The sequence below is a fragment of the Peromyscus californicus genome, unplaced genomic scaffold, assembly GCF_007827085.1.
Source record: "Peromyscus californicus insignis strain IS unplaced genomic scaffold, ASM782708v3 Scaffold_3__1_contigs__length_106647218, whole genome shotgun sequence".
NCBI lineage: Eukaryota > Metazoa > Chordata > Mammalia > Rodentia > Cricetidae > Peromyscus > Peromyscus californicus.
The window spans coordinates 52,108,651-52,120,596 of NW_026294551.1; the positions used below are offsets into that span (position 1 = coordinate 52,108,651).

At 43.9% G+C, this 11,946-nt stretch overlaps 1 protein-coding gene across 1 annotated transcript; it reads right to left on the bottom strand.

The window, feature by feature from the left end:
- Window positions 1-1,942: 1,942 nt before the first annotated feature.
- On the bottom strand, window positions 1,943-4,614 carry LOC128121930 (platelet glycoprotein Ib alpha chain-like). The gene has a single exon (XM_052757016.1). The coding sequence runs from the start codon at window positions 4,454-4,456 to the stop codon at window positions 2,294-2,296; it is 2,163 nt and encodes a 720-aa protein (XP_052612976.1). The 5' UTR covers window positions 4,457-4,614; the 3' UTR covers window positions 1,943-2,293.
- Window positions 4,615-11,946: the final 7,332 nt, after the last annotated feature.

Below are 11,946 nucleotides of genomic sequence, written 5' to 3' on the forward strand. Positions count from 1 at the left end.
ACTATGGTTGGTTATTTGTTCTGTTCTGTTGAGACAGGGTCTGATGTAACCCAGGCTGGCCTTGAACTCCTGACCCTCCTGCCTCCACTTCTCAAGTGCTGGGATTACAGGTGCATGCCAGCATGCCCCGCTTGCTGACTAGGATTTCTTAGAAGTTTTTCTAACTGAACCCTTACCTCCCTGCCTTTCAGGCTCATCAGAGTTCTCACATTACACCGGGAGTCTCACCGTCTCCATCTCCTTCTCTGAACCCAAGTTGTGATGCCCCAGCTTTTCCCATGAATGTGTCATCCAGTTTCTGCCTACATGAGACTCCTTTTCCCGGTATCTCAGGTGTATTATTTTCGTCATGGTGGTTGCCACGCTCATTGTTATGAATTGTGTTATCGTGCTCGACGTGTCTTTGCAGACCCCGACCACTCATGCCACATCCCCTTGGTGGTGCGAAGCAAGCGCTGGTTGAGGAAAGGACAGCCCAGGGTGGGAGGCAGGCTTGGAACTTACCTCTGCCCTGGCCAGAGCCTTTATTGGAGCTATGCCACACCTCCTGGTCTTGAGCTCCCTAAGCTGCCCTACCCTCGAGGTGAGCCTCTTCTGTGGGCATTCTGCTCCGAGCAGAGGAGCTCATCCTGAAAAAGCCACGGAGCATCTTCAGAAACATTTGGAAATGGCTGTAGCAGTGGTGTGCACCCTGCCCAGCTTAGGACAGAACTCGTTAGCGGTAGAAGTCAGGTTTAGGAGGAGGGTAGGAGGGCAGAGGCAGAACTCCTAGCTAGAGTGAGGACAGGCTCAGAGGAGGAGCCCTGCTCTCACAGGTGACCCATGAGACATGCAGTGGTGCAAGGACACAGTGCCAAGAGAGATGAAGCTGGACTGGTGGGTGGAGTCCATGAGGAGAAGTCCTTGATGGCTGATCTCTGAGGTTTGCCCTCTACCTGGATGAGTTGAAGGCATGAAAGAGATTCAGTCAGGTTCACAGGAATGTCTAGAACCATCTGGAGAAGGGCAGTCTGTAGAGCCAGGAAGATGCTGACTTCCTTCCTTCTCTGGGCCCCAAGCCCTGGACTGAACTGAGATGAGGTATGGAAGAAGGCCTCATTGGTGAGATTAGCAAATGGCAGAATCAGTGGGTTTGGGGGATAGGAGGATCCTGTTACATCCAGCTTTGCAAGAACAGACCTAAGACTCTTCAGAAGAGTCAAACTCACCACACCCTTTCCCAGTCCTGACCTGGCCAGTGTGGAGACTTGTGCTCTGGAGGTTGTGGGTGTGAGGAATGTACCCACCTCTGCTGCAGGCAGGCAGGCTTTAGCACTGGCTCTCAGCTCTAGGGCATTATTCTATCTAAGGCTGATGTTTGAGGTAGCCTGGTGGGTCCTCAAATCCTGCAGAAGAATCACTAAGGTAGAGGAAGTACCCCTTATGTCCACCTACCCACCCTCAGCTACAACTGGAGGTTTGTTGGGTGGTTGGGGTCAGGGTGGGGACAGTTAGGACTTGGGAATTCTTGTACCAGGTGTTCTAGCCGTTCTCAAGTCCCAAAGAAAGCTACATTCTTTTTAAAAACATTTTTATTATACAAGAAATGCTGGTGAAAAACTAAGAAGTGTTACAGGGAAAAAATATTCATGATCTGTTTGGGAGGCATCCAGGCAGTGGGACCAGATCTTGTGCTCATTGCATGAGTTGGCTGTTTGAAACCTGGGGCCTATGCAGGATTGTTTGGCTCGGCCTGGGAGGAGGGGACTAGACCTACCGGGACTGAATCTACCAGGTTGACCTCAGTCTGTGGGGAAGGCTTTGCCCTGGAGGAGATGGGAATGGGGGGGGGGGGTTTGGGGGGGAAGGTGAGGGGGATGGTATGGGGGAGAACAAGGGAATCTGTGGCTGATATGTAGAACTGAACTGTATTGCAAAATAAATTAAAATAAATTAAAAAAAATATTCATGATACTTAGAGATAGTGCTCCTGTCTTGATTAATGGCTTTTCAAGTTTACTTCCATGTGGGAACCGAGTTCTATTTCTATTTGCTTTTCTAGCTCTTCCCCATAATGGTAGCAGTGACCATATGGCCTGGCAATACTCTAAGCAACATAGGGACCTTGGTTCTATGACCACCTGGTTCCATCACCTCACTGCCTCTCTTGATGTGTGAGGTCTGGATGTGAAGAGGGGGCTTCAAATAAAAAAGTAAATAGCATGCCCCTGTGGCAGTCTCATCTTCCCCCTACTCCCAGCTAGATTCCAGTAGAGTCCTTTTCAGTTTTTCAGGATCTTCAAAGTATTCACCTTCACAGACTGTGGCCTGAGTACCTAATACCCACTGTTCCCAATAGGTCCTGACCACGACCCTGGCTCAGAGCTGAGGGCCTTCGTCCTGCTACCAGAGGCCCAACATGCCCATTAGGCCTTACCCATAGGAAAAGGCTAGAACGGAATGTAGGGAGTGACCCTTGAAGGAAGAGCAGCCAGGCCCGGGGCACAGTTACTTGTCTTCCCCTCTGAACCTCCAGACTTGTGGTGTGTGTGCTTGTGGCCAAGGCAGCAGAGAGGCCCAAGTCCAGAGTGTGTGGTTTTATGTGCCAGATCCAGATCAGCAACAAGATGAGTACCACAGAGGCAAATAGGAGCCAGAGGAGAGCCAGAATATAGAAGCCCAGGGGGAGGAGGCAACAGAACTCAGAGTTGAAAAAAGGATTGCTTTTGAATGTGTCAGAATTCCCTTGAGCCATCTCTTGGACAGTTAGGAAGCTGTTCAACTCTGGGAACATTGTGATGGATTCCAAGAGTAAAGTGAGTTCTGTGGTAAAAAATGGTTCTGAAATGGTCTCATTTGTGGTAGACGCCCAGGTGGTAGTGAACACTGGAGTGATGGTGGACACTGGAGTGGTTGGGATGTTGGTGGGCTCTTGTGTGGTTGGGGTAGTGCTTCTGGGCTCTGGGGTAGTTATTGTGGAGGTGGTGAGCTCTGGAGTGCTGCTGGCCTCTGGGGTAGTTATGGTGGAGGTGGTGGGCTCTGGAGTGCTGCTGGCCTCTGGGGTAGCCAGGCTGGAGGTGGTAGGCTCTGGGGTAGCCAGAGTGGAGGTGGTAGGCTCTGGGGTAGCCAGGGTGGAGGTAGTAGGAATCGGAGTGGTACTGAGCTCTGGGGGAGCCAGGGTGGAAGTGGTGTGCACTGGGTTGGTGCTAGGTTCTGGGGTCGCCAGGGTGGAGGTGGTGGGCTCTGGAATAGTCAGAGTGGAAGCTGTAAGCATTGGTGTGGTGCTGGGCTCTGAGCTAGTCAGGGTAGAGGCAGGCTCTAGGGTGACTGCGGTGATGATGGGTATAGTTTTGGGTTTTAGACTATAAGAGTGTACATTGGATTTCATGGTCTGTGGGAGTGTGGTGAAACCTGGGATCTGTATGTGGGTGGTTGTGTACTGTTTGTTAGTGGGTTTGTGGGTTGGAGGCCAAGAAGGCATTTGGCTGTCTGGAGAAGTAGGAGACCCTAAGAGTACGCCCCTGTGGGTAGTATGGGCTTTGGTGTTAGTAGAGAACTTGACCTCAGCCCTTGTAGCAGGTACATCAGAGAAATTATCATAGTCATCATATTCTATATCCCTATCACCACTGATAGGGCAGCCCTTCCCTGCGTAAGAGTAGACAGGTGCAGAGCCCAAATTGGCGCATCGTACACTAGCCACATTAGGGGTCATGGCCTTGACATCCACACCCTTCTTCCATAAGTAGACATTGTTGGAATTTTTCTGGAGCCAATTGCGGAAGTAGAGGATATCACAATCACAATACCAGGTGTTGCCATGGAGAAAAACAAAAGGCAAGAGGAGGGTCCCAAAGAAGCCCTTTGGGATTGTACGAAGCCAGTTCCCTTGAAGGTAGAGGGTGTCAAGATCTTCCAGCCCATCTAGGAGCCCAGGGGGTAACTCACGCAGTTTGTTGTTGGCCAGATTGAGTTTGTTCAGCTTGGTGGTGAACAGGAAGAGTCCAGGGGACAGACTCCTCAGATTATTGTTCTGCAGGTAGAGCTCCTGGAGTTGGCTTAGACCTTCCAGGACACCAGGAGACAGTGATTCCAACTGGTTGAAGGAGACGTCAAGGACAGTGAGTGCAGGCAGAGCCCGTCCTAGGGAGGGCAGACTTCGCAGGTTATTGTGGGATAATTTCAGGTTATCCAGCTTCGAGAGTTCCTCGTTAGTCTGCAGGCTGGTCAGCTCACATTCATCCAGGTCCAGCTGAGTGATGTGAGTGAAGTGCGCCAGGGATGCTGTGGAGAAGGCGCCCAGTTTGTTCTTGCCCATGCGGAGGATGCCTGTGTCTGCTGGCAGGTCTGCGGGCAGTGCAGTCAGCCCCTGGTCCTCACAGTTCACTTCCAGCAAGCTGGTCGCTTTGGAGACCTCACAAGTGGGATGGAAATGTGAGGGGCTCGGCAGCAGGAAGAGCAGGATGAGGAGAGCCATATGAACCTGTGGGCAAAGGGAGTTATAAGGATGCCACCCTGGCCCTTGGCATAATTTTCCTAGGCTCCAGCCCTCCACTGCTCTAGCTCTCAGGATGCCTTCCAGAAACAGCTTCCATACGTCCCAGACTTTTCCCTCTCTTCCACCCCTGTCCTCAGTCCTTGGTTCTTAGTCCCCCTCAGATCCTCCTCCTCTGGTCCCAGCCCCAGCTTACAGTCAGGCAGAAAGACCTCTGAAGGCACGGACCTTCTTCCAGGGTATAACTGGGTCCTTCTCTCTTCCAGCTCCAAGGAGAGCCAGGCCAAGAGCAGGAAAAAGATAGAGGACCTGTGGAGGAAATGACAACCTGATAACCAGCTCCTGTGACCCAGGGAACAGTCTCCCTCCAGCCACAAGCCCTTATCATCTCTCTCCACAGCTTTCCCCAGAACCCTCTTTGGTTTTATACTCTCCCTTTCCTGCCACCCTGGAAAGATCTAGAGACTCTCCAACCACCAACTTTGTGCAGCTTCTGCCTGCTGCCCTCTTTCCTCCCCCTCCATAGCTATTCTTAGAGATGCCAAATTTTCCTTCTCTGCTCCCTTACACCCCACTGCCATCTTTCCTAGCCCTAAACTGATTCGCCCTTCCCCCAACCTGGGGCTACTGGCCTCTATTCTTTTATTTTTTAAATAAATAAATCTCTCCTTTTTTTGTGGGTTACAGTCTGATTGTCCTTTGCTTTATATCTAGTATCCACTTTTGAGTGAGTACATACCATGTTTGTCCTTCTGAGTCTGGGTTTCCTCACTCAGGATGATTTTTTTCTAATTTTATCCTTTTGTCTGCAAATTTCATGTTGTTTCCAGGTTCTGGCTATTACAAATAGTGCTGGTATGAACATAGTTGAGCATGTATCTTTGTGATATGATTGAGCATTCCTTGGGTATATGCCCAAGAGTGGTATGGCTGCGTCTTGAGCTAGATTGATTTCCAATTTTCTGAGAAACCGCCATACTGATTTCCATAGTGGTTGTACAAGTTTGCATTCCCACCAACAGTGGAGGAGTGTTCCCCTTGCTTTGCATCCTCTCCAACATTGGCTGTCATTAGTAGTTTTGATCTTAGCCATTCTGACAAGTGTAAGGTGGTATCTCAGAATCATTTTGATTTGCATTTCTCTGATGAATAAGAATGGTGAGCATTTCCTTAAATGTCTTTCAGCCATTTGAGATTCTTCTTTTGAGAATTCTCTGTTTAGCTCTATAGCCCATTTTTTAGTTGGATTGTTCAGTATTTTGATGTCTAGTTTCTTGAATTCTTTATATACTTTGGAGATCAGTCCTCTGTCAGATGTGGGGTTGGTGAAGATCTTTTCCCATTCTGTAGGCTGTTTTTTTGTCTTATTGACCATGTCTTTTGCCTTACAAAAACTTCTCAGTTTCAAGAGGTCCCATTTATTAATTGTTTTTCTCAGTGTCTGTGCTACTGATGTTATATTTAGGAAGTAATCTCCTGTGCTAATGTGTTCAAGACTACTTCCTACTTTCTCTTCTATCAAGTACAGTGTAACTGGATTTATGTTGAGGTCTTTGATCCACTTGGACTTGAGTTTTGTGCATGGTGACAGACATGAATCTATTTGTAATCTTTTATGTGTTGACATCCAGTTATGCCAGCACCATTTGTTGAAGATACTTTCTTTTTTCCATTGTATAGTTTTGGCTTCTTTGTCAAAAAATCAATTGTTCATATGTGTGTGGATTAATGTCAGGGTCTTCAATTCGATTCCATTGGTCCATATGTCAGCTTTTTTTTTTTTTTTTTTTTTGGTTTTTCGAGACAGGGTTTCTCTGTGTAGCTTTGCGCCTCTCCTGGAACTCACTCTGTAGCCCAGGCTGGCCTCGAACTCACAGAGATCCGCCTGGCTCTGCCTCCCGAGTGCTGGGATTAAAGGCGTGTGCCACCACCGCCCGGCCCATATGTCAGCTTTTATGCCAGTACCAAGCTGTTTTTATTACTATAGCTCTATAGTAGAGCTTGAGGTCAGGGATGGTGATGCCTCCAGACGTTGCTTTATTATACAGGATTCTTTTAGCTATCCTGGGTTTTTTGTTTTTCCATATGAAGTTAAGTATTGTTCTCTCCAAGTCTGTGAAGAATTGTGTTGGGATTTTGATGGGGATTGCATTAAATCTGTAGATTGCTTTTGGTAAGATTGCCATTTTTATTATGTTAATCCTACCTATCATGAGCATGGGAAAATTTTCCATTTTCTGATACCTTTTTTAATTTCTTTCTTTTTTTTTTAAAAAAAAAGATTTGTTTATTTATTTATTTATTTATTTATTTATTATGTATACAATGTTCTGTTTGCCTGTATTTCTACAGGCCAGAAGAGGGAGCCAGATCTCATTACAGATGGTTGTGAGCTACCATGTGGTTGCTGGGAATTGAACTCAGGACCTCTGGAAGAACAGCCAGTGTTTTTAACCTCTGAGCCATCTCTCCAGCCCCCAATTTCTTTCTTTAGAGACTTAAAGTTCTTATCAAACAGGCCTTTCACTTGTTTAGTTAGTGTTACCCCAACGTATTTTTTATTATTTGTGGCTGTTTTAAAGGGTGATGTTTCTCTGATTTCTTTCTCAGCCCTTTTATCATTTGTGTATAGGAGGGTTACTGATTTTTTTGAGTTGATCTTGTATCTTGCTACTATACTGAAGGAGTTTATCAGCTGTAGGAGTTCCCTGGTAGAATTTTTGGGGTCACTTATGTATACTATCATATCATCTGCAAATAGTGAAAGTTTGACTTCTTCCTTTCCAATTTGTATCCCCTTGATCTCCTTTTGTTGTCTTATTGCTCTAGCTAGAACTTCAAGTACTGTATTGAATAAATATGGGGAGAGTGGACAGCCTTGTCTTATTCCTGATTTTAGTGGAATTGCTTTGAGTTTCTCTCTGTTTAATTTGATAGTGGCTGTTGGCTTGCTGTAAATTGCCTTTATTATGTTTAGATATGTTCCTTGTATTCCTGATCTCTCTAAGACCTTTATCATGAAGGGGTGTTGGATTTTATCAAATGCTTTTTCAGAATCTAATGAAATGATCATGTGGTTTTTTCTTTCAGTTTGTTTATATGGTGTATTACATCGACAGATTTTTGTATGTTGAACCATCCTTGCATCCCTGGGATGAAACCTACTTGGTCATGGTGGATAATTTTTTTGATGTGTTCTTGAATTCAGTTTGCCAATATTTTGTTGGGTATTTTTGCATCAATGTTCATGAGGGAGATTGGTCTGTAATTCTCTTTGTTGCATCTTTGTGTGGTTTGGGTATCATGGTAACTGTAGCCTCATAAAAAGAGTTTGGTAATGTTCCTTCTGTTTCTACTGTGTGGAACAATTTGAAGAGTATTGGAATTAGCTCTTCTTTGAAAGTCTGGTAGAATTCTGCACTGAAACCATCTGGTCCTGGACTTTTTGTGGTTGGGAGAGTTTTGATTACTGTTTCTATTTCCTTAGGGTTTATTGGTCTATTTAAATAGTTTATCTGGTCTTGATTTAATTTTTGTATGTGGTATCTATCCAGAAAATTGTCTATTTCTTCCAGATTTCCCAATTTTGTGGAGTACGGGTTTTTGAAGTATGACCTGATGATTCTCTGTATTTCCTCATTGTCTGTTGTTATGTCTCCCTTTTCATTTCTGATTTTGTTAATTGGATGCTCTCTCTCTGCCCTTTGGTTAGTTTGGATAGGGGTTTGTCTGTCTTGTTGATTTTTTCAAAGAACCAACTCTTCATTTCATTGATTCTTTATATTGTTCTTTTTGTTTCCATTTCATTGATCTCAGCCCTCAATTTGATTATTTCCAGGCGTCTATTCCTCCTGGATGAGTTTGTTTCTTTTTGTTCTAGAGCTTTCAGTTGTGTTGTTAAGTCATTGGTATGAGATTTCTCCAACTTCTTTATGTGGGCATTTAGTGCTATGAATTTTCCTCTTAGCACTGCTTTCATAGTGTACCATAGTGTTTGAGTATGTTGTACTTTCATTTTCATTGAATTCTAGGAAATCTTTAATTTCTTTCTTTATTTCTTCCTTGACTCATTGGTGCTTCAGGTGGTTGTTATTCAGTTTCCATGAGACTGTAGGCTTTCTGTAGTTTTTGTTGTTATTGAAATCTAACTTGGTTCTTTTTTTTTTTTTTTTTTGAGCTGAGGATTGAACCCAGGGCCTTGTGCTCACTTGGCAAGCACTCTGCCACTGAGCAAAATCCCCAACTGAAATCTAACTTTAAGGCATGGTGGTCCGATAAGATACTGGAGGTTATTCCAATGTTTTTGTATCTGTTTAGATTCACTTTGTGATCCAGCATGTGGTCAATTTTTGAGAAGGTTCCATGGCATGCTGAGAAGAAGGTATATTCTTTTGTGTTAGGGTGGAATGTTCTGTAGATATCTATTAAGTCCATTTGAGTCATAACATCTGTTAGGTCCTTTCTTTCTTTCTTTCTTTCTTTCTTTCTTTCTTTCTTTCTTTCTTTCTTTCTTTCTTTCTTTTTGTTAGGTCCTTTATTTCTCTGTTAAGTTTCAGTCTGGTAGATCTGTCCCTTGGTGAGAGTGGTGTGTTGAAATCTCCCACTACTAGTGTCTGGGGTTTTATGTGTGATTTAAGCTTTAGTAATGTTTCTTTTACAAATGTGGGTGCCTATGTATTTGGGGCATAAATGTTCAGAAACGAGGCTTCATCTTGGTGGATTTTCCCTGTGATAAATATGTAATGTCCTTCTCGATCTCTTTTGATTGATTTTAGTTTGAAGTCTATTTTATTAGATATTAGGATAGCTACACCAGCTTGCTTCTTAAGTCCATTTGATTAGAAAGACTTTTCCCAGCCTTTTACTCTGAGGTAGTGTCTGTCTTGAAGTTTAGGTGTGTTTCTTTTTTTTTTTTTTGGTTTTTCGAGACAGGGTTTCTCTGTGTAGCTTTGCGCCTTTCCTGGATCTCGCTCTGTAGACCAGGCTGGCCTCGAACTCACAGAGATCCGCCTGGCTCTGCCTCCCGAGTGCTGGGATTAAAGGCATGTGCCACCACCGCCCAGCTAGGTGTGTTTCTTGTATGCAGCAGAAGGATGGATCCTGTTTTCGTATCCATTCTGTTAGCCTGTGTCTTTTTATAGGTGAGTTGAGACCGTTGATATTGATGGATATTAATGAACATTGATTCTTAATTCCTGTTATTTTTTGTGGTAGTGTTGTGTTTCCTATGGTGATATTTTATTTGTGCTGAAATGTGATTTTATTTGTATGTTAATAAATAAAGTTGCCTGGGGGTCAGAGCTAATAGCAAGCCATTTAGCAGAAGTCTGGCAGTGGTAGCACATGCCCTTAATCCAATCACATGGCAGGCAGAGTCTGTGTGTTCAAGGACATAGCCAGCTTGGTGACACACCCCTTTAATCCAAGTCCCAACCATAGACACCTGGAGGTCTGTATAGACAGACAGTGACGAAAAGTGGTTGGGTTTAGAACCAATGAGAAGGCAGAACAGAAAGGCAATAAAAATACAGACACAAAAGCAGTAGATATCTTTTCTCAGGGAAAGGACTGTAGTGGCTGGTAAGCTAAAGACTATTCACTAGTGCTCTGACCTCTTGGGCTTTTAACTCTTTATTTGGCTCTGTGTTTCTTATTTAATAAGCCTATTTAGAATTACATCTACAGTTTCCCTTCTTTGGTATTTGTTGGTGTGGGATTATCTATTGCCTGAGTTTTCATGGGTGTTTAATTTCCTTAGGCTGGAATTTTTCCTTCTAGTGCTTTCTGTAGGACTGGATTTGTGGACAGGTATTGATTAAATCTGGTTTTATTATGGAATATTTTGTTTATTCCGCCTATGGTGATTGAGAGTTTTGCTGGGTGTAATAGTCTGGGTTGGCATCCGTGGTCTCTTAGTGTCTGCATAACATTTGTCCAGAACCTTCTAGCTTTCATAGTCTCTATTGAGAAGTCTGGTGTTATTCTGATGGGTCAGCCTTTATATGTTACTTGGCCTTTTTCCTTTGTGGCTCTTAATAATTTTTCTTTGTTCTGTATGTTTAATGGTTTTATTATTATGTGGTGAGGTTTTTTTTTTTTTTTTGATCCAGCCTATTCGGTGTTCTGTAAGCTTCTTGTATCTTCATAGGTATTCCTTTCTTTAGGTTAGGAAAGTTTTCTTCTATGATTTTGTTGAATATATTTTCTGTGCCTTTGAGTTGGTATTCTTCTTCTTCTTCTATCCCTATTATTCTTAGGTTTGGTCTTTTCATGGTGTCTCAAATTTCTTAGACTTTTGAGTTATGACTTTTTTGGCTTTAGTGTTTTTTTTGACAAATCTATTTTCTTTATTGTGTCTTCAACGTCAGAGATTCTCTGTTCCATCTCTTGCTTTCGGTTGGCTATGCTTGCCATCTGTAGTTCTTGTTCGTTTAGTCAGAATTTCTATTTCCAGCATTCCCTCAGTTTGTGTCTTCTTTATTGTCTCAATTTCAATTTTCATGTCTTGAACTGTTTCCTTCATCTGTTTAATTACTTTCTCTTGGCTTTCTTTGGTTTCTTCCAATATTTTGTTTGTTTTTTCTTCCATTTCTTTAAGGGAATTTTTTATTTCCTCTTTTAGGGAGTTTTTCATTTCCTCTTTAAGGGCTTTTATCATCTTAAAGTCAAGTGCTGGGATTACAAGTGCATGCCACCATGCCTTGCTTGCTGACTAGAATTTCTTAGAAGTTTTTCTTTTTTTTTTAATAATTTTTATTTTATGTATATTGGTGCTTTGCTGCATGTATGTCTGTGTGAGGGTGTCAAATCCCCTGGAACTGGAGTTACAGACAGTTGTGAGATGCCATTTGGGTGCTGGGAATCGAACCCAGGTCCTCTGGAAGAGCAATCAGTGCTCTTAACCTCTGAGCCATCTCTCCAGCCCTAGAAGTTTTCCTAACAGAACCCTTGTTGGTTAAATGGTGCTGCTCGTGGTTGGCTGCAGCCTGTGGCAGCCATTCCAGCAGAGGAGAGTGCTGATTGGAAGAATCACAAGCCATGGTTACCTTTTTAGAGCTTTATTGGCGGGGGAGAGAGAGAGGGGGAGAGAGAGAGGAGACAGATGGAAGGAGAGAGCGGAAAGAGAAGGGGACGCACAGAGGGCCCGCCCGCTTTTTAGGTTGGGACGCCGTCGCAGGCTGGAGACATAATTAAGGACAGAATCCTTACATCCCAGATTTTCACTTATTATAAAAAAAAAAAAAAGCAGGTAGATGGGAATAGGGGCATCATTCCTCTCAAAAACTGCTTCCAGCTGACTTTTGGACATCTGTTGGCTCTGGGGGGAATGGAGAAGGCGAGTCTTCCAAGGTAGACAGACGTTGTGGGATGCTGTCTGTCATCTGTTTGCTCTGGAGACATGTATCCCTCTTGGCTGTGGCTGGGAACTTTTTGTTTGACAAGATACTGGTGACACAGAAAAAAGCTTAGAG

Coding starts and splice junctions, on each gene's coding strand:
- LOC128121930 (XM_052757016.1), bottom strand. CDS start 4,456: ATGGCTCTCCTCATCCTGCTCTTCCTGCTGCCGAGCCCCTCACATTTC.